Source organism: Ips typographus, linkage group LG15, assembly GCF_016097725.1.
Source record: "Ips typographus isolate SLU linkage group LG15, UJ_Ityp_2.0, whole genome shotgun sequence".
Classification (NCBI taxonomy): domain Eukaryota; kingdom Metazoa; phylum Arthropoda; class Insecta; order Coleoptera; family Curculionidae; genus Ips; species Ips typographus.
Window position 1 is genome coordinate 9,000,217 of NC_138436.1, and position 22,321 is coordinate 9,022,537.

The window sequence follows — 22,321 nt, forward strand, 5'->3', positions numbered from 1 at the left end:
GGGGTCATTTGACAGTCAAAAAAAAAAATAGTCTCAGATGTTTATTTGCCACAAGAATGAGTAAGAAACCTTATAAAAGTTACACGCTTTTAATTCCATATTTTACCTCTAACCTAACAAATTATAATATGTACATGAAAGTGTCACGTGACCTGTCATTTTCGACTAGTGGAAAATTTGGTCCTAACCTAACCTAACCTAAAAGTTTCCTCTCATTAAGCCCTACAAAATGGTAAAAATTTCAAAACTCTCGCTTAACCAGTTTTTGAGATATTCACCAATGTGGGCGGGAAACATTGAGACCCTCTAGAGGCCAAACGGTGCACTTTACCGAAAAAACGTACATAACCTAAAAGTTTCCTCTCATTAAGCCCTACAAAATGGTAAAAAATTCAAAGCTCTCGCCTGACCGGTTTTTGAGATATTCACCAATAAGGGCAGGAAACTTTAATGCCCTCTAGCGGCCAAACGGTGCACTTTACCGAAAAAACGTACATAACCTAAAAGTTTCCTCTCATTAAGCCCTACAAAATGGTAAAAAATTCAAAGCTCTCGCCTGACCGGTTTTTGAGATATTCACCAATAAGGGCAGGAAACTTTAAGGCCCTCTAGCGGCCAAACTAGGTAATTTAGCAAAAAAGTGTACATAACCTAAAAGATGCCCCTTATTAAGCCCTACACTTGGTAACAATTTTCAATATGCTCCCTAGCCCCACTGGGAAGTTAGGCCTGAAAATGTCACTTTCACTCAAAAACCCCCCTAACCACCCGTGTCACAAGACAAACTGCACCCAAGTGGGTTTTTAGGGTAAACCCACCCTGGGGAAGCCAATTGTGGCGTTATTTTAGGGCTGTTATGCCCGGTTTTCCCGTTACTGAATGAGGTGCTTACTTGGGCAAAACGAATCCTCTCCACAACACTCCCATAGCGATCAAACACATTTACCATACAATCCACTCGGGTAGTGGCCAGATACAGTCCAGAACCGGTCTGCCAGGCTAAGTAGACGTCCCCCAGGCCGTGGGGCTGTTCCAAACGGAACAAAAGCTGAAAAACCAGTGTTAACAAGCTTGCCGGCACGGTGTGGTGTTTTTTTTTACCTTTTCTCCGGCCATTTTCAAGGGTTTCCACTGATGGAAATTGGTCTAAACGGTGCCGGTCGTGTCCGCAAGGGGAAAATACAAACAATCCCGGCCAGTTTCAGTCACAAAAAGTCCATTAAAATCAATTAAAACAACTATCCTGGAAATACAAACAATAAACAAATGCAGCTCCAATTGACTGATGAACTGTCACTTCTGTCACTCATTTTTGACAGTAGACAGTTGGGGACGCAACGTTGCCGTATTTCGCGTTGACTGAACGGTGTGCGTTTGCCATTTTTTTAGCTTTGGGGTCATTTGACAGTCAAAAAAAAAATAGTCTCAGATGTTTATTTGCCACAAGAATGAGTAAGAAACCTTATAAAAGTTACACGCTTTTAATTCCATATTTTACCTCTAACCTAACAAATTATAATATGTACATGAAAGTGTCACGTGACCTGTCATTTTCGACTAGTGGAAAATGTGGTCGAATGGAAAATTCTGGAAATCCTCAGTGAAAATATGGGTAAATGCGGTGCCGACTAGATCGTTGATTAACGGAGCCAATACGACAAAGCCAGGTTGCCAAGCGTTGTTGATTATCCAGTCCAGAGTGTTTTCTGCGAAGAAAATCAGTAAATTAGGTCCATCGAGTTCGTTATTTTTTTGCCCCAATTTTGTGTTGTAATCGCTAATTACTCACCAATAATCGTTCTGCCACCGGCCAAATTGCCCACGTGAAGTTCCAATTTTTTGCAAGTTTTTATGGAACATTTCGCATTAATCTTCGGACGTTTTCGGTACTTTTCGCCGTCATTTTTCCTGGTTACGGTCAAAGTTTGAATGTAATCGTGCAGCGCCAAGTTCCAGGAACCGGAATTTTTCACTTTTTGCCCGAAAAACGTTCCCTCCACCTCGTAGAACCCGTTCAGTCGTTTATCGGGGAAGAATTGCGTCAATTCCACTCGATTTTGACGTAAATTCGACTTGATTTTGGTGATTTGCGACTGCGTCCAACCGCTCTCGGTCACGTTCCGTAGCACCAGTTTGTAATGGAAAAACGGTCCGTTCCGTTTTTGGTCCACGCGTTCCGCGTGGAACGGATCGAACGGATCGATTCCGTAGTCGGGCAAACCGGACTGGAAAAATGGGGTTAAATCGTTCAAACGGTCCTTGAGACAGTCGTCAAAACCGGCAGTGTCGAGGCGGCACGCGTCAAAGTGTTTGGCTGCAAAAAATGCAAAAAAAACTTTAACGCCCTCTAGCGGCCAAACTGTGCGATCAATCAACTCGTGGGGGGATATTTTTGGAAAGCCTGAAATCTGCTCTATCTTTTGTTTTCTATGACATTTTAACGTAACTGGTCAAATAAGGGAGTAATTTAGATTCAAAGCAGCGAGTGTCACAAAATTTGTTACTTTTTGGTGAAGAAACTTTGACGCCCTCTAGCGGCCAAACGGTTTAACCAATCAACTCATGGGGGGATATTTTTGGAAAGCCTGAAATCTGCTCTATCTTTTGTTTTCTATGACATTTTGACGTAACTGGTCAAATAACGGAGTAATTTAGGGTCAAAGTAGCGAGTGTCACAAAATTTGTTACTTTTTGATGAAGCAACTTTGACGCCCTCTAGTGGCCAAACGATATGACCAATCAACTCGTGAGGGGATATTTTTGGAAAGCCTGAAATCTGCTCTATCTTTTGTTTTCTATGACATTTTGACGTAACTGGTCAAATAACGGAGTAATTTAGGGTCAAAGTAGCGAGTGTCACAAAATTTGTTACTTTTTGATGAAGCAACTTTGACGCCCTCTAGCGGCCAAACGATATGACCAATCAACTCATGCGGGGATATTTTTGGAAAGCTTGTAATCTGCTCTATCTTTTGTTTTCTATGACATTTTGACGTATCTTGTCAAGTAAGGGAGTAAATTAGGATGAAAGCAGCGGGTGTCAAAAAATGTGTGATTTTATGGTGAAGCAACTTTGACGCCCTCTAGCGGCCAAACTATGTGATCAATCAACTCGTGGGGGGATATTTTTAGAAAGCTTGTAATCTGCTCTATCTTTTGTTTTCTATGACATTTTGACGTAACTGGTCAAATAAGGGAGTAATTTAGGATTAAAGCAATGGGTGTCACAAAATATGTGATTTTATGGTGAAGGAACTTTGACGCCCTCTAGTGGCCGAACGGTATGACCAATCAACTCGTGGGGGGATATTTTTGGAAAGCCTGAAATCTGCTCTATCTTTTGTTTTCTATGACATTTTGACGTAACTTGTCAAATAAGGGAGTAATTTAGATTCAAAACAACGAGTGTCACAAAATTTGTGATTTTTTGGTGAAGAAACTTTGACGCCCTCTAGCGGCCAAACGGTTTAACCAATCAACTCATGGGGGGATATTTTTGGAAAGCTTGAAATCTGCTCTATCTTTTGTTTTCTATGACATTTTAACGTAACTGGTCAAATAAGGGAGTAATTTAGATTTAAAGCAGCGAGTGTCACAAAATTTGTGATTTTTTAGTGAAGAAACTTTGACGCCCTCTAGCGGCCAAACTATGTGATCAATCAACTCGTGGGGGGATATTTTTGGAAAGCTTGTAATCTGCTCTATCTTTTATTTTCTATGACATTTTGACATAACTGGTCAAATAAGGGAGTAAATTAGGGTAAAAGCAACGAGTGTCACAAAATTTGTTACTTTTTAATGAAGCAACTTTGACGCCCTCTAGCGGCCAAACGATATGACCAATCAACTCTTGTGGGGATATTTTTGGAAAGCTTGTAATCTGCTCTATCTTTTGTTTTCTATGACATTTTAACGTAACTTGTCAAATAAGGGAGTAAGTTAGGGTGAAAGCAGCGGGTGTCTAAAAATTTGTGATTTTGATCAATTTTCATAATTTTGCTATTTTTTAGTTTTTGGACCAAATTTCGTGATTTTGATCAATTTTCATAATTTTGCTATTTTTTAGTTTTCTATGACATTTTGACGTAACTTGTCAAATAACGGAGTAATTTAGATTCAAAGCAGCGAGTGTCACAAAATTTGTGACTTTTTAGTGAAGAAACTTTGACGCCCTCTAGCGGCCAAACGGTATGATCAATCAACTCGTGTGGGGATATTTTTGGAAAGCTTGTAATCTGCTCTATCTTTTGTTTTCTATGACATTTTGACGTACCTTGTCAAATAACGGAATAATTTAGATTCAAAGCAGCGAGTGTCATAAAATTTGTTACTTTTTGATGAAGCAACTTTGACGCCCTCTAGCTGCCAAACGATATTACCAATCAACTCGTGAGGGGACATTTTTGGCAAGCTTGAAATCTGCTCTATCTTTTGTTTTCTATGACATTTTGACGTAACTTGTCAAGTAAGGGAGTAATTTAGATTCAAAACAGCGAGTGTCACAAAATTTGTGATTTTTTAGTGAAGAAACTTTGACGCCCTCTAGCGGCCAAACGGTATAACCAATCAACTCATGCGGGGATATTTTTGGAAAGCTTGAAATCTGCTCTATCTTTTGTTTTCTATGACATTTTGACGTATTTTGTCAAATAAGGGAGTAAATTAGGGTGAAAGCAACGAGTGTCACAAAATTTGTGATTTTTATCAATTTTCATAATTTTGCTCATTTTTTAGTTTTTGGACCAAATTTCGTGATTTTGATCAATTTTCATAATTTTGCTATTTTTTAGTTTTCTATGACATTTTGACGTAACTTGTCAAATAAGGGAGTAATTTAGATTCAAAGCAGCGAGTGTTATAAAATTTTGTTACTTTTTGATGAAGCAACTTTGACGCCCTCTAGCGGCCAAACGATATGACCAATCAACTCATGTGGGGATATTTTTGGAAAGCTTGAAATCTGCTCTATCTTTTGTTTTTTATGACATTTTGACGTATTTTGTCAAATAAGGAAGTAATTTAGATTCATAGCAGCGAGTGTCACAAAATTTGTGATTTTTTGGTGAAGAAACTTTGACGCCCTCTAGTGGCCAAACGGTATGACCAATCAACTAATGTGGGGACATTTTTGGAAAGCTTGTAATCTGCTCTATCTTTTGTTTTCTATGACATTTTAACGTAACTTGTCAAATAACGGAGTAATTTAGGGTAAAAGCAGCGAGTGTCACAAAATTTGTTACTTTTTGACAAAGCAACTTTGACGCCCTCTAGCGGCCAAACGATATGACCAATCAACTCATGGGGGGATATTTTTGGAAATCTTGAAATCTGCTCTATCTTTTGTTTTCTATGACATTTTGACGTATTTTGTCAAATAAGGGAGTAAATTAGGGTGAAAGCAACGAGTGTCACAAAATTTGTGATTTTTATCAATTTTCATAATTTTGCTCATTTTTTAGTTTTTGGACCAAATTTCGTGATTTTGATCAATTTTCATAATTTTGCTATTTTTTAGTTTTCTATGACATCTTGACGTATCTTGTCAAATAAGGGAGTAATTTAGATTCAAAGCAGCGAGTGTCACAAAATTTGTGATTTTTTAGTGAAGAAACTTTGACGCCCTCTAGCGGCCAAACGGTATGACCAATCAACTCATGAGGGAATATTTTTGGAAAGCTTGAAATCTGCTCTATCTTTTGTTTTCTATGACATTTTAACGTAACTGGTCAAATAAGGGAGTAATTTAGATTCAAAGCAGCGAGTGTCACAAAATTTGTTACTTTTTGGTGAAGAAACTTTGACGCCCTCTAGCGGCCAAACGATTTAACCAATCAACTCATGGGGGGATATTTTTGGAAAGCTTGTAATCTGCTCTATCTTTTGTTTTCTATAACATTTTAACGTAACTGGTCAAATAAGGGAGTAATTTAGATTCAAAGCAGCGAGTGTCACAAAATTTGTTACTTTTTGGTGAAGAAACTTTGACGCCCTCTAGCGGCCAAACGGTTTAACCAATCAACTCATGGGGGGATATTTTTGGAAAGCTTGTAATCTGCTCTATCTTTTGTTTTCTATAACATTTTAACGTAACTTGTCAAATAACGGAGTAATTTAGAGTCAAAGCAACGAGTGTCAAAAATTACGTCATTTTATGGTGAAGCAACTTTGACGCCCTCTAGCGGCCAAACGGTACAATCAATCAACTCATGGGGGGATATTTTTGGAAAGCTTGAAATCTGCTCTATCTTTTGTTTTCTATGACATTTTGACGTAACTTGTCAAATAAGGGAGTAATTTAGATTCAAAGCAACGAGTGTCGTAAAACTCACCCAAATCCACTTGTGCGCACACTACATCCCACGTGAACGCTAAAACAGCCAGTTTATGCCACATTTTCACGTTAAACTGACAATCACAACTTTCCCATCGTTAAAACCGCCACCAGTGACGTAACAACCAGCCGAAAAATGCGCCTGATGATGACGTACTGAACGAAACTAGACGGCCTACTATGCGTGTGTGTATCTTGTGTTAGTAATAATACTTTCACCCCACTTTTTTCGCTTTTTGTCTGGTGAAATCGATTGTATAACACACTGTGCGTGCTTATAGTAGGTCAGGTCAGGAAGATTTGTTAATTACTTAATAATCATCTATAATACCTCTTTACCGAACTGGGTGAAAGTTACGTAAATTCTGATCGCGGATTTGAAATCAGCGACCCCAAATTAGTCGAAAACGAGTGGTCACTTGGGGGGTCTAAAGTAGAAAACAAAAAAGTTGTGTGCGGAAAGTGTTTTGCCCGCACTAAAACTCAACTTTGTTGCTTTTTGAGCTAGAAAGTGCGTCTCAACGCTATTATATGCTAAAATTTCCCGGAAAAGACCCTGGTGAAGTCAGTTTTGTCGTATCTCTCAAACTAGCCGAGTTACACCGGAAAAACATGTTTTTCACTTTGATTTTGCTGGAAAGTCGCTCTGGGTGAAAGTTACGTAAATTCTGATCGCGGATTTGAAATCAGCGACCCCAAATTAGTCGAAAACGAGTGGTCACTTGGGGGGTCTAAAGTAGAAAACAGAAAAGTTGTGTGCGGAAAGTGTTTTGGCCGCACTAAAACCCAACTTTGTTGCTTTTTGAGCTAGAAAGTGCGTCTCAACGTCATTTTATGCTAAAATTTTCCGGAAAAGACTCTGGTGAAGTCAGTTTTATCGTATCTCTCAAACTAGCCGAGTTGCACCGGAAAAACATGTTTTTAACTTTGATTTTGCTGGAAAGTCGCTCTGGGTGAAAGTTACGTAAATTCTGATCGCGGATTTGAAATCAGCGACCCCAAATTAGTCGAAAACGAGTGGTCACTTGGGGGGTCTAAAGTAGAAAACAAAAAAGTTGTGTGCGGAAAGTGTTTTGCCCGCACTAAAACCCAACTTTGTTGCTTTTTGAGCTAGAAAGTGCGTCTCAACGTCATTTTATGCTAAAATTTCCCGGAAAAGACCCTGGTGAAGTCAGTTTTGTCGTATCTCTCAAACTAGCCGAGTTGCACCGGAAAAACATGTTTTTAACTTTGTTTTGGCTGGAAAGTCGCTCTGGGTGAAAGTTACGTAAATTCTGATCGCGGATTTGAAATCAGCGACCCCAAATTAGTCGAAAACGAGTGGTCACTTGGGGGGTCTAAAGTAGAAAACAAAAAAGTTGTGTGCGGAAAGTGTTTTGCCCGCACTAAAACCCAACTTTGTTGCTTTTTGAGCTAGAAAGTGCGTCTCAACGTCATTTTATGCTAAAATTTCCCGGAAAAGACCCTGGTGAAGTCAGTTTTGTCGTATCTCTCAAACTAGCCGAGTTGCACCGGAAAAACATGTTTTTAACTTTGTTTTGGCTGGAAAGTCGCTCTGGGTGAAAGTTACGTAAATTCTGATCGCGGATTTGAAATCAGCGACCCCAAATTAGTCGAAAACGAGTGGTCACTTGGGGGGTCTAAAGTAGAAAACAAAAAAGTTGTGTGCGGAAAGTGTTTTGCCCGCACTAAAACCCAACTTTGTTGCTTTTTGAGCTAGAAAGTGCGTCTCAACGTCATTTTATGCTAAAATTTCCCGGAAAAGACCCTGGTGAAGTCAGTTTTGTCGTATCTCTCAAACTAGCCGAGTTACACCGGAAAAACATGTTTTTAACTTTGATTTTGCTAGAAAGTCGCTCTGGGTGAAAGTTACGTAAATTCTGATTGCGGATTTGAAATCAGCGACCCCAAATTAGTCAAAAACGAGTGGTCACTTGGGGGGTCTAAATTAGAAAACAAAAAAGTTGTGTGCGGAAAGTGTTTTGCCCGCACTAAAACTCAACTTTGTTGCTTTTTGAGCTAGAAAGTGCGTCTCAACGTCATTTTATGCTAAAATTTCCCGGAAAAGACCCTGGTGAAGTCAGTTTTGTCGTATCTCTCGAACTAGCCGAGTTACACCGGAAAAACATATTTTTAACTTTGATTTTGCTGGAAAGTCGCTCTGGGTGAAAGTTACGTAAATTCTGATCGCGGATTTGAAATCAGCGACCCCAAATTAGTCAAAAACGAGTGGTCACTTGGGGGGTCTAAAGTAGAAAACAGAAAAGTTTTGTGCGGAAAGTGTTTTGGCCGCACTAAAACTCAACTTTGTTGCTTTTTGAGCTAGAAAGTGCGTCTCAACGTCATTTTATGCTAAAATTTCCCGGAAAAGACGCTGGTGAAGTCAGTTTTGTCGTATCTCTCAAACTAGCCGAGTTACACCGGAAAAACATGCTTTTCACTTTGATTTTGCTAGAAAGTCAAAGTGGGTGAAAGTTACGTAAATTCTGACCGCGGATTTGAAATCAGCGACCCCAAATTAGTCGAAAACGAGTGGTCACTTGGGGGGTCTAAAGTAGAAAACAAAAAAGTTGTGTGCGGAAAGTGTTTTGCCCGCACTAAAACCCAACTTTGTTGCTTTTTGAGCTAGAAAGTGCGTCTCAACGTCATTTTATGCTAAAATTTCCCGGAAAAGACCCTGGTAAAGTCAGTTTTGTCGTATCTCTCAAACTAGCCGAGTTACACCGGAAAAACATGTTTTTAACTTTGATTTTGCTGGAAAGTCGCTCTGGGTGAAAGTTACGTAAATTCTGACCGCGGATTTGAAATCAGCGACCCCAAATTAGTCGAAAACGAGTGGTCACTTGGGGGGTCTAAAGTAGAAAACAAAAAAGTTGTGTGCGGAAAGTGTTTTGCCCGCACTAAAACCCAACTTTGTTGCTTTTTGAGCTAGAAAGTGCGTCTCAACGTCATTTTATGCTAAAATTTCCCGGAAAAGACGCTGGTGAAGTCAGTTTTGTCGTATCTCTCAAACTAGCCGAGTTACACCGGAAAAACATATTTTTAACTTTGATTTTGCTGGAAAGTCGCTCTGGGTGAAAGTTACGTAAATTCTGATCGCGGATTTGAAATCAGCGACCCCAAATTAGTCGAAAACGAGTGGTCACTTGGGGGGTCTAAAGTAGAAAACAGAAAAGTTGTGTGCGGAAAGTGTTTTGCCCGCACTAAAACCCAACTTTGTTGCTTTTTGAGCTAGAAAGTGCGTCTCAACGTCATTTTATGCTAAAATTTCCCGGAAAAGACCCTGGTGAAGTCAGTTTTGTCGTATCTCTCGAACTAGCCGAGTTACACCGGAAAAACATGTTTTTAACTTTGATTTTGCTAGAAAGTCGCTCTGGGTGAAAGTTACGTAAATTCTGATTGCGGATTTGAAATCAGCGACCCCAAATTAGTCAAAAACGAGTGGTCACTTGGGGGGTCTAAATTAGAAAACAAAAAAGTTGTGTGCGGAAAGTGTTTTGCCCGCACTAAAACTCAACTTTGTTGCTTTTTGAGCTAGAAAGTGCGTCTCAACGTCATTTTATGCTAAAATTTCCCGGAAAAGACCCTGGTGAAGTCAGTTTTGTCGTATCTCTCGAACTAGCCGAGTTACACCGGAAAAACATGTTTTTAACTTTGATTTTGCTAGAAAGTCGCTCTGGGTGAAAGTTACGTAAATTCTGATTGCGGATTTGAAATCAGCGACCCCAAATTAGTCAAAAACGAGTGGTCACTTGGGGGGTCTAAAGTAGAAAACAGAAAAGTTTTGTGCGGAAAGTGTTTTGGCCGCACTAAAACTCAACTTTGTTGCTTTTTGAGCTAGAAAGTGCGTCTCAACGTCATTTTATGCTAAAATTTCCCGGAAAAGACGCTGGTGAAGTCAGTTTTGTCGTATCTCTCAAACTAGCCGAGTTACACCGGAAAAACATGCTTTTCACTTTGATTTTGCTGGAAAGTCGCTCTGGGTGAAAGTTACGTAAATTCTGATCGCGGATTTGAAATCAGCGACCCCAAATTAGTCGAAAACGAGTGGTCACTTGGGGGGTCTAAAGTAGAAAACAAAAAAGTTGTGTGCGGAAAGTGTTTTGCCCGCACTAAAACCCAACTTTGTTGCTTTTTGAGCTAGAAAGTGCGTCTCAACGTCATTTTATGCTAAAATTTCCCGGAAAAGACCCTGGTGAAGTCAGTTTTGTCGTATCTCTCAAACTAGCCGAGTTGCACCGGAAAAACATGTTTTTAACTTTGTTTTGGCTGGAAAGTCGCTCTGGGTGAAAGTTACGTAAATTCTGATCGCGGATTTGAAATCAGCGACCCCAAATTAGTCGAAAACGAGTGGTCACTTGGGGGGTCTAAAGTAGAAAACAAAAAAGTTGTGTGCGGAAAGTGTTTTGCCCGCACTAAAACCCAACTTTGTTGCTTTTTGAGCTAGAAAGTGCGTCTCAACGTCATTTTATGCTAAAATTTCCCGGAAAAGACCCTGGTGAAGTCAGTTTTGTCGTATCTCTCAAACTAGCCGAGTTGCACCGGAAAAACATGTTTTTAACTTTGTTTTGGCTGGAAAGTCGCTCTGGGTGAAAGTTACGTAAATTCTGATCGCGGATTTGAAATCAGCGACCCCAAATTAGTCGAAAACGAGTGGTCACTTGGGGGGTCTAAAGTAGAAAACAAAAAAGTTGTGTGCGGAAAGTGTTTTGCCCGCACTAAAACCCAACTTTGTTGCTTTTTGAGCTAGAAAGTGCGTCTCAACGTCATTTTATGCTAAAATTTCCCGGAAAAGACCCTGGTGAAGTCAGTTTTGTCGTATCTCTCAAACTAGCCGAGTTACACCGGAAAAACATGTTTTTAACTTTGATTTTGCTAGAAAGTCGCTCTGGGTGAAAGTTACGTAAATTCTGATTGCGGATTTGAAATCAGCGACCCCAAATTAGTCAAAAACGAGTGGTCACTTGGGGGGTCTAAATTAGAAAACAAAAAAGTTGTGTGCGGAAAGTGTTTTGCCCGCACTAAAACTCAACTTTGTTGCTTTTTGAGCTAGAAAGTGCGTCTCAACGTCATTTTATGCTAAAATTTCCCGGAAAAGACCCTGGTGAAGTCAGTTTTGTCGTATCTCTCGAACTAGCCGAGTTACACCGGAAAAACATATTTTTAACTTTGATTTTGCTGGAAAGTCGCTCTGGGTGAAAGTTACGTAAATTCTGATCGCGGATTTGAAATCAGCGACCCCAAATTAGTCAAAAACGAGTGGTCACTTGGGGGGTCTAAAGTAGAAAACAGAAAAGTTTTGTGCGGAAAGTGTTTTGGCCGCACTAAAACTCAACTTTGTTGCTTTTTGAGCTAGAAAGTGCGTCTCAACGTCATTTTATGCTAAAATTTCCCGGAAAAGACGCTGGTGAAGTCAGTTTTGTCGTATCTCTCAAACTAGCCGAGTTACACCGGAAAAACATGCTTTTCACTTTGATTTTGCTAGAAAGTCAAAGTGGGTGAAAGTTACGTAAATTCTGACCGCGGATTTGAAATCAGCGACCCCAAATTAGTCGAAAACGAGTGGTCACTTGGGGGGTCTAAAGTAGAAAACAAAAAAGTTGTGTGCGGAAAGTGTTTTGCCCGCACTAAAACCCAACTTTGTTGCTTTTTGAGCTAGAAAGTGCGTCTCAACGTCATTTTATGCTAAAATTTCCCGGAAAAGACCCTGGTAAAGTCAGTTTTGTCGTATCTCTCAAACTAGCCGAGTTACACCGGAAAAACATGTTTTTAACTTTGATTTTGCTGGAAAGTCGCTCTGGGTGAAAGTTACGTAAATTCTGACCGCGGATTTGAAATCAGCGACCCCAAATTAGTCGAAAACGAGTGGTCACTTGGGGGGTCTAAAGTAGAAAACAAAAAAGTTGTGTGCGGAAAGTGTTTTGCCCGCACTAAAACCCAACTTTGTTGCTTTTTGAGCTAGAAAGTGCGTCTCAACGTCATTTTATGCTAAAATTTCCCGGAAAAGACGCTGGTGAAGTCAGATTTGTCGTATCTCTCAAACTAGCCGAGTTACACCGGAAAAACATATTTTTAACTTTGATTTTGCTGGAAAGTCGCTCTGGGTGAAAGTTACGTAAATTCTGATCGCGGATTTGAAATCAGCGACCCCAAATTAGTCGAAAACGAGTGGTCACTTGGGGGGTCTAAAGTAGAAAACAGAAAAGTTGTGTGCGGAAAGTGTTTTGCCCGCACTAAAACCCAACTTTGTTGCTTTTTGAGCTAGAAAGTGCGTCTCAACGTCATTTTATGCTAAAATTTCCCGGAAAAGACCCTGGTGAAGTCAGTTTTGTCGTATCTCTCGAACTAGCCGAGTTACACCGGAAAAACATGTTTTTAACTTTGATTTTGCTAGAAAGTCGCTCTGGGTGAAAGTTACGTAAATTCTGATTGCGGATTTGAAATCAGCGACCCCAAATTAGTCAAAAACGAGTGGTCACTTGGGGGGTCTAAATTAGAAAACAAAAAAGTTGTGTGCGGAAAGTGTTTTGCCCGCACTAAAACTCAACTTTGTTGCTTTTTGAGCTAGAAAGTGCGTCTCAACGTCATTTTATGCTAAAATTTCCCGGAAAAGACCCTGGTGAAGTCAGTTTTGTCGTATCTCTCGAACTAGCCGAGTTACACCGGAAAAACATGTTTTTAACTTTGATTTTGCTAGAAAGTCGCTCTGGGTGAAAGTTACGTAAATTCTGATTGCGGATTTGAAATCAGCGACCCCAAATTAGTCAAAAACGAGTGGTCACTTGGGGGGTCTAAATTAGAAAACAAAAAAGTTGTGTGCGGAAAGTGTTTTGCCCGCACTAAAACTCAACTTTGTTGCTTTTTGAGCTAGAAAGTGCGTCTCAACGTCATTTTATGCTAAAATTTCCCGGAAAAGACCCTGGTGAAGTCAGTTTTGTCGTATCTCTCGAACTAGCCGAGTTACACCGGAAAAACATGTTTTTAACTTTGATTTTGCTAGAAAGTCGCTCTGGGTGAAAGTTACGTAAATTCTGATTGCGGATTTGAAATCAGCGACCCCAAATTAGTCAAAAACGAGTGGTCACTTGGGGGGTCTAAAGTAGAAAACAGAAAAGTTTTGTGCGGAAAGTGTTTTGGCCGCACTAAAACTCAACTTTGTTGCTTTTTGAGCTAGAAAGTGCGTCTCAACGTCATTTTATGCTAAAATTTCCCGGAAAAGACGCTGGTGAAGTCAGTTTTGTCGTATCTCTCAAACTAGCCGAGTTACACCGGAAAAACATGCTTTTCACTTTGATTTTGCTAGAAAGTCAAAGTGGGTGAAAGTTACGTAAATTCTGACCGCGGATTTGAAATCAGCGACCCCAAATTAGTCGAAAACGAGTGGTCACTTGGGGGGTCTAAAGTAGAAAACAAAAAAGTTGTGTGCGGAAAGTGTTTTGCCCGCACTAAAACCCAACTTTGTTGCTTTTTGAGCTAGAAAGTGCGTCTCAACGTCATTTTATGCTAAAATTTCCCGGAAAAGACCCTGGTAAAGTCAGTTTTGTCGTATCTCTCAAACTAGCCGAGTTACACCGGAAAAACATGTTTTTAACTTTGATTTTGCTGGAAAGTCGCTCTGGGTGAAAGTTACGTAAATTCTGACCGCGGATTTGAAATCAGCGACCCCAAATTAGTCGAAAACGAGTGGTCACTTGGGGGGTCTAAAGTAGAAAACAAAAAAGTTGTGTGCGGAAAGTGTTTTGCCCGCACTAAAACCCAACTTTGTTGCTTTTTGAGCTAGAAAGTGCGTCTCAACGTCATTTTATGCTAAAATTTCCCGGAAAAGACCCTGGTGAAGTCAGTTTTGTCGTATCCCTCAAACTAGCCGAGTTACACGGGAAAAACATGTTTTTAACTTTGATTTTGCTGGAAAGTCGCTCTGGGTGAAAGTTACGTAAATTCTGACCGCGGATTTCAAATCAGCGACCCCAAATTAGTCGAAAACGAGTGGTCACTTGGGGGGTCTAAAGTAGAAAACAAAAAAGTTGTGTGCGGAAAGTGTTTTGCCCGCACTAAAACCCAACTTTGTTGCTTTTTGAGCTAGAAAGTGCGTCTCAACGTCATTTTATGCTAAAATTTCCCGGAAAAGACCCTGGTGAAGTCAGTTTTGTCGTATCTCTCAAACTAGCCGAGTTACACGGGAAAAACATGTTTTTCACTTTGATTTTGCTCGAAAGTCGCTCTGGGTGAAAGTTACGTAAATTCTGATTGCGGATTTGAAATCAGCGACCTCAAATTAGTCGAAAACGAGTGGTCACTTGGGGGGTCTAAAGTAGAAAACAAAAAAGTTGTGTGCGGAAAGTGTTTTGCCCGCACTAAAACCCAACTTTGTTGCTTTTTGAGCTAGAAAGTGCGTCTCAACGTCATTTTATGCTAAAATTTCCCGGAAAAGACCCTGGTGAAGTCAGTTTTGTCGTATCTCTCAAACTAGCCGAGTTACACGGGAAAAACATGTTTTTCACTTTGATTTTGCTCGAAAGTCGCTCTGGGTGAAAGTTACGTAAATTCTGATTGCGGATTTGAAATCAGCGACCTCAAATTAGTCGAAAACGAGTGGTCACTTGGGGGGTCTAAAGTAGAAAACAAAAAAGTTGTGTGCGGAAAGTGTTTTGCCCGCACTAAAACCCAACTTTGTTGCTTTTTGAGCTAGAAAGTGCGTCTCAACGTCATTTTATGCTAAAATTTCCCGGAAAAGACCCTGGTGAAGTCAGTTTTGTCGTATCTCTCAAACTAGCCGAGTTACACCGGAAAAACATGTTTTTCACTTTAATTTTGCTGGAAACTCGAAGTGGGTGAAAGTTACGTAAATTCTGATCGCGGATTTGAAATCAACGACCCCAAATTAGTCGAAAACGAGTGGTTACTTGGGGGGTCTAAAGTAGAAAACAAAAAAGTTGTGTGCGGAAAGTGTTTTGGCCGCACTAAAACTCAACTTTGTTGCTTTTTGAGCTAGAAAGTGCGTCTCAACGTCACTTTATGCTAAAATTTCCCGGAAAAGACCCTGGTGAAGTCAGTTTTGTCGTATCTCTCAAACTAGCCGAGTTGCACCGGAAAAACATGTTTTTAACTTTGATTTTGCTGGAAAGTCGCTCTGGGTGAAAGTTACGTAAATTCTGATTGCGGATTTGAAATCAGCGACCCCAAATTAGTCGAAAACGAGTGGTTACTTGGGGGGTCTAAAGTAGAAAACAAAAAAGTTGTGTGCGGAAAGTGTTTTGGCCGCACTAAAACTCAACTTTGTTGCTTTTTGAGCTAGAAAGTGCGTCTCAACGTCATTTTATGCTAAAATTTCCCGGAAAAGACCCTGGTGAAGTCAGTTTTGTCGTATCTCTCAAACTAGCCGAGTTGCACCGGAAAAACATGTTTTTCACTTTGATTTTGCTGGAAAGTCGCTCTGGGTGAAAGTTACGTAAATTCTGATCGCGGATTTGAAATCAGCGACCCCAAATTAGTCGAAAACGAGTGGTCACTCGAGGGGTCTAACTGAAAAAATGACAGAGTTACAGTTTGTGCGACGTTGCCAAACGTAAAAACCTAACTTTCTTATTTTTTCAGCTAGAGTCCGCGTCTCGGTGTCGTTTTATGCTAAATTTTTCTAGAAAAGACGCTGGTGCAGCCAGAATTGCCATATCACCAAAACTAGCCGAGTTACGCGCGATAACCGGTTAAAAAATGTGGTTTTCTACAAACAAAACAAAAGTTTAAAAAAATAAGTTTTATTGACGGACAATGTGCACTTAACCTCTATACAGTGTTGCCAAACCGTAAATGTCTACAAAACGCTTCTCGGTACGTAGAACAAATCGAGTGGCACGTGCGCGAGCAATTTATTCGAAATCGACATGAACAAACCGGCCAATTTCCTTCTGAGTTGCGGCAACATAACCTTAAACACCTCCTGACCGTTTTCCCTCAGAAACAGGTTAATCGCCTCGGCTGAAAACGACAAAACAGCGTGAAAACGGCGACGGTTGTCACTTTGACAGGCCGTAACTCCGTTACTTTTGCGGTTAGAAGGTTCGTTCCCACACCAGTGGAAAGCTCTGAGTTTTCTCTACAAAAATGGTCTCTCGGTAATTTTCCGTCAGAGCGACTGGAAGCGAGTTATTTGTATTTGAAGCGTCCGGTGTCACTGACCCGCTCTAATTTTTTCCAGTAGATTTTAGTGAACATTTTTTAGAACTTTCAAACATTTTTCGTTTTTTTGGTCTAAAAACCTTAAAAACACAATCCTAAGGTGTTTTAGAGTGTTTTTTGATCGTTTCCCAACAAGTAGAACTTTTGAAAATTTTTTAGAACTTTCCAACATTTTTCGTTTTTTTGGCCTAAAAACCTTAAAAACGCAATTCTAAGGCGTTTAAGAGTGTTTTTTGATCGTTTCCCAACAAGTAGAACTTTTGAACATTTTTTAGAACTTTCCAACATTTTTTGATTTTTTGGTCTAAAACCATAAAAACACAATTCTAAGGTGTTTTAGAGTGTTTTTTGATCGTTTCCCAACAAGTAGAACTTTTGAACATTTTTTAGAACTTTCCAACATTTTTTGATTTTTTGGCCTAAAAACCTTAAAAACACAATTCTAAGGCGTTTAAGAGTGTTTTTTGATCGTTTCCCAACAAGTAGAACTTTTGAACATTTTTTAGAACTTTCCAACATTTTTTGATTTTTTGGTCTAAAACCATAAAAACACAATTCTAAGGTGTTTTAGAGTGTTTTTTTATCGTTTCCCAACAAGTAGAACTTTTGAACATTTTTTAGAACTTTCCGACATTTTTCGTTTTTTTGGTCTAAAAACCTTAAAAACACAATTCTAAGGTGTTTTAGAGTGTTTTTTGATCGTTTCCCAACAAGTAGAACTTTTGAACATTTTTTAGAACTTTCCAACATTTTTAGCTTTTGTGGTGTAAAAACCTTAAAAACACAATTCTAAGGCGTTTAAGAGTGTTTTTTGATCGTTTCCCAACAAGTAGAACTTTTGAACATTTTTTAGAACTTTCAAACATTTTTCGTTTTTTTGGCCTAAAAACCTTAAAAACACAATTCTAAGGCGTTTAAGAGTGTTTTTTGATCGTTTCCCAACAAGTAGAACTTTTGAACATTTTTTAGAACTTTCAAACATTTTTCGTTTTTTTGGCCTAAAAACCTTAAAAACACAATTCTAAGGCGTTTAAGAGTGTTTTTTGATCGTTTCCCAACAAGTAGAACTTTTGAACATTTTTTAGAACTTTCCGACATTTTTCGTTTTTTTGGTCTAAAAACCTTAAAAACACAATTCTAAGGCGTTTAAGAGTGTTTTTTGATCGTTTCCCAACAAGTAGAACTTTTGAACATTTTTTAGAACTTTCCAACATTTTTCATTTTTTGGGTCTAAAACCTTAAAAACACAATTCTAAAGTGTTTAAGGGTGTTTTTTGACCGTTTCCGAGCAAGTTGAATTTTTAGAACTTTTAAACATTTTTCGTCTTGGTCTGCTTTAAACTCGAATAACTCGCTTCCTGAGCGTCGGAGCAAAAAATTTGTAGGAACATAAAATGAAGCCCACATTTCAAGCTTTCCAATGAGCTATTAAAGTTTGAGATAGTTGACATAGCAACGGAGCAATCAGCTGTCAAAGTTTCAACAATAAAACTCACTTAAAATTGGGTTATTTTTGAAAATGTTCTTGACCATCATTCGCATTTTTTTCACGGTTAAATCCACGTGTAAAGCGTCCACGTGCAAGTATTTTTCTTTCTGTAACACGTTGATGCTGGCCCGTCCTTTGAGCATACAATCCAAGTCGTCTAAAAAACAAAACAAAAATTAAAATAAAAATTGTACAAAAAAATTCCCTAAAACACACCGAATTGTCCTAAAAATGTGCCATTACCACTCGCCGGTAAAATAATCAAAACTCCACTGCTTTGATAGTTTGCGTTGATTTTCAGGGTTGGTATGTGGATTTTCGCCTCAAACGGTTGCCCATTCTGCGATAACCTTGAAAATATACAACAAACATTAGTCAAAAGACAAAATAGAACTTTACAACATTTTACACTAAAACCGTCAAAAATGCCATTTTCAAGCGTTTGAGGTCATTTTTAAACGTTTTAGACTTTGTAGAACTTTTCAACATTTTTAGAACTTTTCAACATTTTACACTAAAACCGTCAAAAATGCCATTTTCAAGCGTTTGAGGTCATTTTTAAACATTTTAGACTTTGTAGAACTTTTCAACATTTTTAGAACTTTTTAACATTTTACCATAAAACCGTCAAAAATGCCATTTTCAAGCGTTTGAGGTCATTTTTAAACATTTTAGACTTTGTAGAACTTTTCAACATTTTTAGAACTTTTCAACATTTTACCATAAAACCGTCAAAAATGCCATTTTCAAGCGTTTGACGTCATTTTTAAACGTTTTAGACTTTGTAGAACTTTTCAACATTTTTAGAACTTTTCAACATTTTACACTAAAACCGTCAAAAATGCCATTTTCAAGCGTTTGAGGTCATTTTTAAACATTTTAGACTTTGTAGAACTTTTCAACATTTTTAGAACTTTTTAACATTTTACCATAAAACCGTCAAAAATGCCATTTTCAAGCGTTTGAGGTCATTTTTAAACATTTTAGACTTTGTAGAACTTTTCAACATTTTTAGAACTTTTCAACATTTTACCATAAAACCGTCAAAAATGCCATTTTCAAGCGTTTGAGGTCATTTTTAAACGTTTTAGACTTTGTAGAACTTTTCAACATTTTTAGAACTTTTCAACATTTTACACTAAAACCGTCAAAAAAGCCATTTTCAAGCGTTTGACGTCATTTTTAAACGTTTTAGACTTTGTAGAACTTTTCAACATTTTTAGAACTTTTCAACATTTTACCATAAAACCGTCAAAAATGCTATTTTGAAGTGTTTGACGTCATTTTTAAACGTTTTAGACTTTGTAGAACTTTTCAACATTTTTAGAACTTTTCAACATTTTACCATAAAACCGTCAAAAATGCCATTTTCAAGCGTTTGAGGTCTTTTTGAAACGTTTTAGACTTTGTAGAACTTTTCAACATTTTTAGAACTTTTCAACATTTTACCATAAAACCGTCAAAAATGCCATTTTCAAGCGTTTGAGGTCATTTTTAAACGTTTTAGACTTTGTAGAACTTTTCAACATTTTTAGAACTTTACAACATTTTACACTAAAACCGTCAAAAATGCTATTTTCAAGCGTTTGACGTCATTTTTAAACGTTTTAGACTTTGTAGAACTTTTCAACATTTTTAGAACTTTTCAACATTTTACCATAAAACCGTCAAAAATGCCATTTTCAAGCGTTTGACGTCATTTTTAAACATTTTAGACTTTGTAGAACTTTTCAACATTTTTAGAACTTTTCAACATTTTTAGAACTTTTCAACATTTTACCATAAAACCGTCAAAAATGCCATTTTCAAGCGTTTGAGGTCATTTAAAAACGTTTTAGACTTTGTAGAACTTTTCAACATTTTTAGAATTTTTCAACATTTTACACTAAAACCGTCAAAAATGCCATTTTCAAGCGTTTGAGGTCATTTTTAAACGTTTTAGACTTTGTAGAACTTTTCAACATTTTTAGAACTTTTCAACATTTTACACTAAAACCGTCAAAAATGCCATTTTCAAGCGTTTGAGGTCATTTTTAAACATTTTAGACTTTGTAGAACTTTTCAACATTTTTAGAACTTTTCAACATTTTACCATAAAACCGTCAAAAATGCCATTTTCAAGCGTTTGAGGTCATTTTTAAACATTTTAGACTTTGTAGAACTTTTCAACATTTTTAGAACTTTTCAACATTTTACACTAAAACCGTCAAAAATGCTATTTTGAAGTGTTTGACGTAATTTTTAAACGTTTTAGACTTTGTAGAACTTTTCAACATTTTTAGAACTTTTCAACATTTTACACGAAAACCGTCAAAAATGCTATTTTCAAGCGTTTGACGTAATTTTTAAACGTTTTAGACTTTGTAGAACTTTTCAACATTTTTAGAACTTTTCAACATTTTACACTAAAACCGTCAAAAAAGCCATTTTCAAGCGTTTGACGTCATTTTTAAACGTTTTAGACTTTGTAGAACTTTTCAACATTTTTAGAACTTTACAACATTTTACCATAAAACCGTCAAAAATGCCATTTTCAAGCGTTTGACGTCATTTTTAAACGTTTTAGACTTTGTAGAACTTTTCAACATTTTTAGAACTTTACAACATTTTACCATAAAACCGTCAAAAATGCCATTTTCAAGCGTTTGAGGTCATTTTTAAACGTTTTAGACTTTGTAGAACTTTTCAACATTTTTAGAACTTTTCAACATTTTTAGAACTTTTCAACATTTTTAGAACTTACTTGAGTTGGGACACGGAAAAATTACTAGCACCGTAAATTTTCATCTCTTTTAACGAAATCGTGTAACCGTTCGGTCCGCCGGTCAATGACAGTGACAGTTCGTCCATCAGAAACGGCTCGACAGAGGGTAGTTCGATCTCGTCGATGCCATTGGCCAGAAACGGCTTCAAATGGTGCAGAGCGCCGATCAAACATTCGATCATCTTCGGATCGTCCTCGCGACATTGTTTGACGTACGGAGCTGGAAAACAATCCAAAAGTCAACTTTGACGCCCTCTAGCGGCCAAACTGTCCAACCAATCAACTCGTGTATCCATATCGTTGGAAAGCCCATTTCATTGGCTATCCATTGACGTATAAAAGTTTATACAAGCTGACACAAATAAGTGAGTAAATGACAGTTGAATGAAAGAGTGCACTAAAAAATGACTAAATTCTTTAAGCCAACTTTGACGCCTTCTAGCGGCCAAACTATCCAACCAATCAACTCGTGTAGCCATATCGTTGGAAAGCCCATTTCATTGGCTATCCATTGACGTATAAAAGTTTATACAAAGTGACACAAATAAGTGACTAAATGACAGTTGAATGAAAGAGTGCACTAAAAAATGACTAAATTTTTTAAGTCAACTTTGACGCCCTCTAGCGACCAAACTGTCCAACCAATCAACTCGTGTAGCCATATCGTTGGAAAGCCCATTTCATTGGCTATCCATTGACGTATAAAACTTCTTACAGAGTGTACCAAATAAGGGAGTTATTAACGATATTCTGACCACCCTGTATACTAAACAAAATGGAAAGTTGTTTTTGGTGAAAGTGACCGAAAACTGGTTACTTACGTAAATCGACTGAGTTTACACCGTTTTGAACAAATATGGCGTAAATCACCCCAAACAGGACGAACACAAACATACCGAACAAACGAAGTCACGAAAAATATGAAAAATTGCAGCAAAAACTGCTTTTTCTATCGACGGACTGAACGAGAGTGAATGAACGCAACAATCACTTTCACTCTCTCTATTTCACTCAGAAATCGTTAATTTGATGGGTTCTCTACGTTGCACGCGGTGAAATCCACCTAAACCGCTAATTATTAAGTTTTTCGCGTGCAACTGCGGCCGGTATCGGTGATAGCGCAATTCTGACAGCGCCAGCGCGTTACCAGGAAAAAATTAGCATAGAACGAATTTGAGATGACGTTTCTAGCGTTTCTAGCAAAAAAGTTGGTTTTCCGGGGCTGGCAACGTCGCACAAACTGTATTTCTGTTATTTTTTCAGTTGGACATATTGAGTGACCACTCGTTTTCGACTAATTTGGGGATGGGGAATCCATTTTTGAAGTCGGTTTCACTCCAACTCTCACCCAGTTCGAGAAAGTTCCAAAAAATGGGACGTTGGGAGGAGTTAGGAAAAAATTAACAGCACCATCATATTCCCCGTCCCCGATTTAGTAGAAAACGAGTACAAACTCGATTTTTTTGAAAAAAATCAAAATGGCGGCTGTGGAAGCCATTTTGTAATTTCCGCCATTTTGGATTGAGACAGCCTAGGATTGATGGTACTCGTTTTCGACTAA

The 22,321-nt window shown here is 38.3% G+C and overlaps 3 protein-coding genes across 3 annotated transcripts; all 3 read right to left on the reverse strand.

Moving 5' to 3' along the window:
• Positions 1-28: 28 nt before the first annotated feature.
• LOC145738472 (uncharacterized) lies at positions 29-1,306 on the reverse strand. The gene is made up of 2 exons (XM_081993325.1): positions 1,102-1,306; positions 29-1,048 (listed from the first exon to the last, which is right to left on the reverse strand). Exons 1-2 carry the CDS (start codon positions 1,114-1,116, stop codon positions 761-763), a joined length of 303 nt encoding a protein of 100 aa, XP_081849451.1. The 5' UTR covers positions 1,117-1,306; the 3' UTR covers positions 29-760.
• Positions 1,307-1,462: 156 nt separating this feature from the next.
• On the reverse strand, positions 1,463-6,514 carry LOC145738470 (uncharacterized). The gene is made up of 3 exons (XM_081993323.1): positions 6,330-6,514; positions 1,790-2,314; positions 1,463-1,706 (listed from the first exon to the last, which is right to left on the reverse strand). The coding sequence occupies exons 1-3, from the start codon at positions 6,391-6,393 to the stop codon at positions 1,558-1,560; spliced, it is 738 nt and encodes a 245-aa protein (XP_081849449.1). The 5' UTR covers positions 6,394-6,514; the 3' UTR covers positions 1,463-1,557.
• A 9,556-nt stretch (positions 6,515-16,070) lies between these two features.
• LOC145738291 (protein takeout-like) lies at positions 16,071-21,850 on the reverse strand. The gene is made up of 5 exons (XM_081993109.1): positions 21,582-21,850; positions 20,740-20,980; positions 18,213-18,346; positions 18,004-18,153; positions 16,071-16,306 (listed from the first exon to the last, which is right to left on the reverse strand). Exons 1-5 carry the CDS (start codon positions 21,652-21,654, stop codon positions 16,143-16,145), a joined length of 762 nt encoding a protein of 253 aa, XP_081849235.1. The 5' UTR covers positions 21,655-21,850; the 3' UTR covers positions 16,071-16,142.
• Positions 21,851-22,321: the final 471 nt, after the last annotated feature.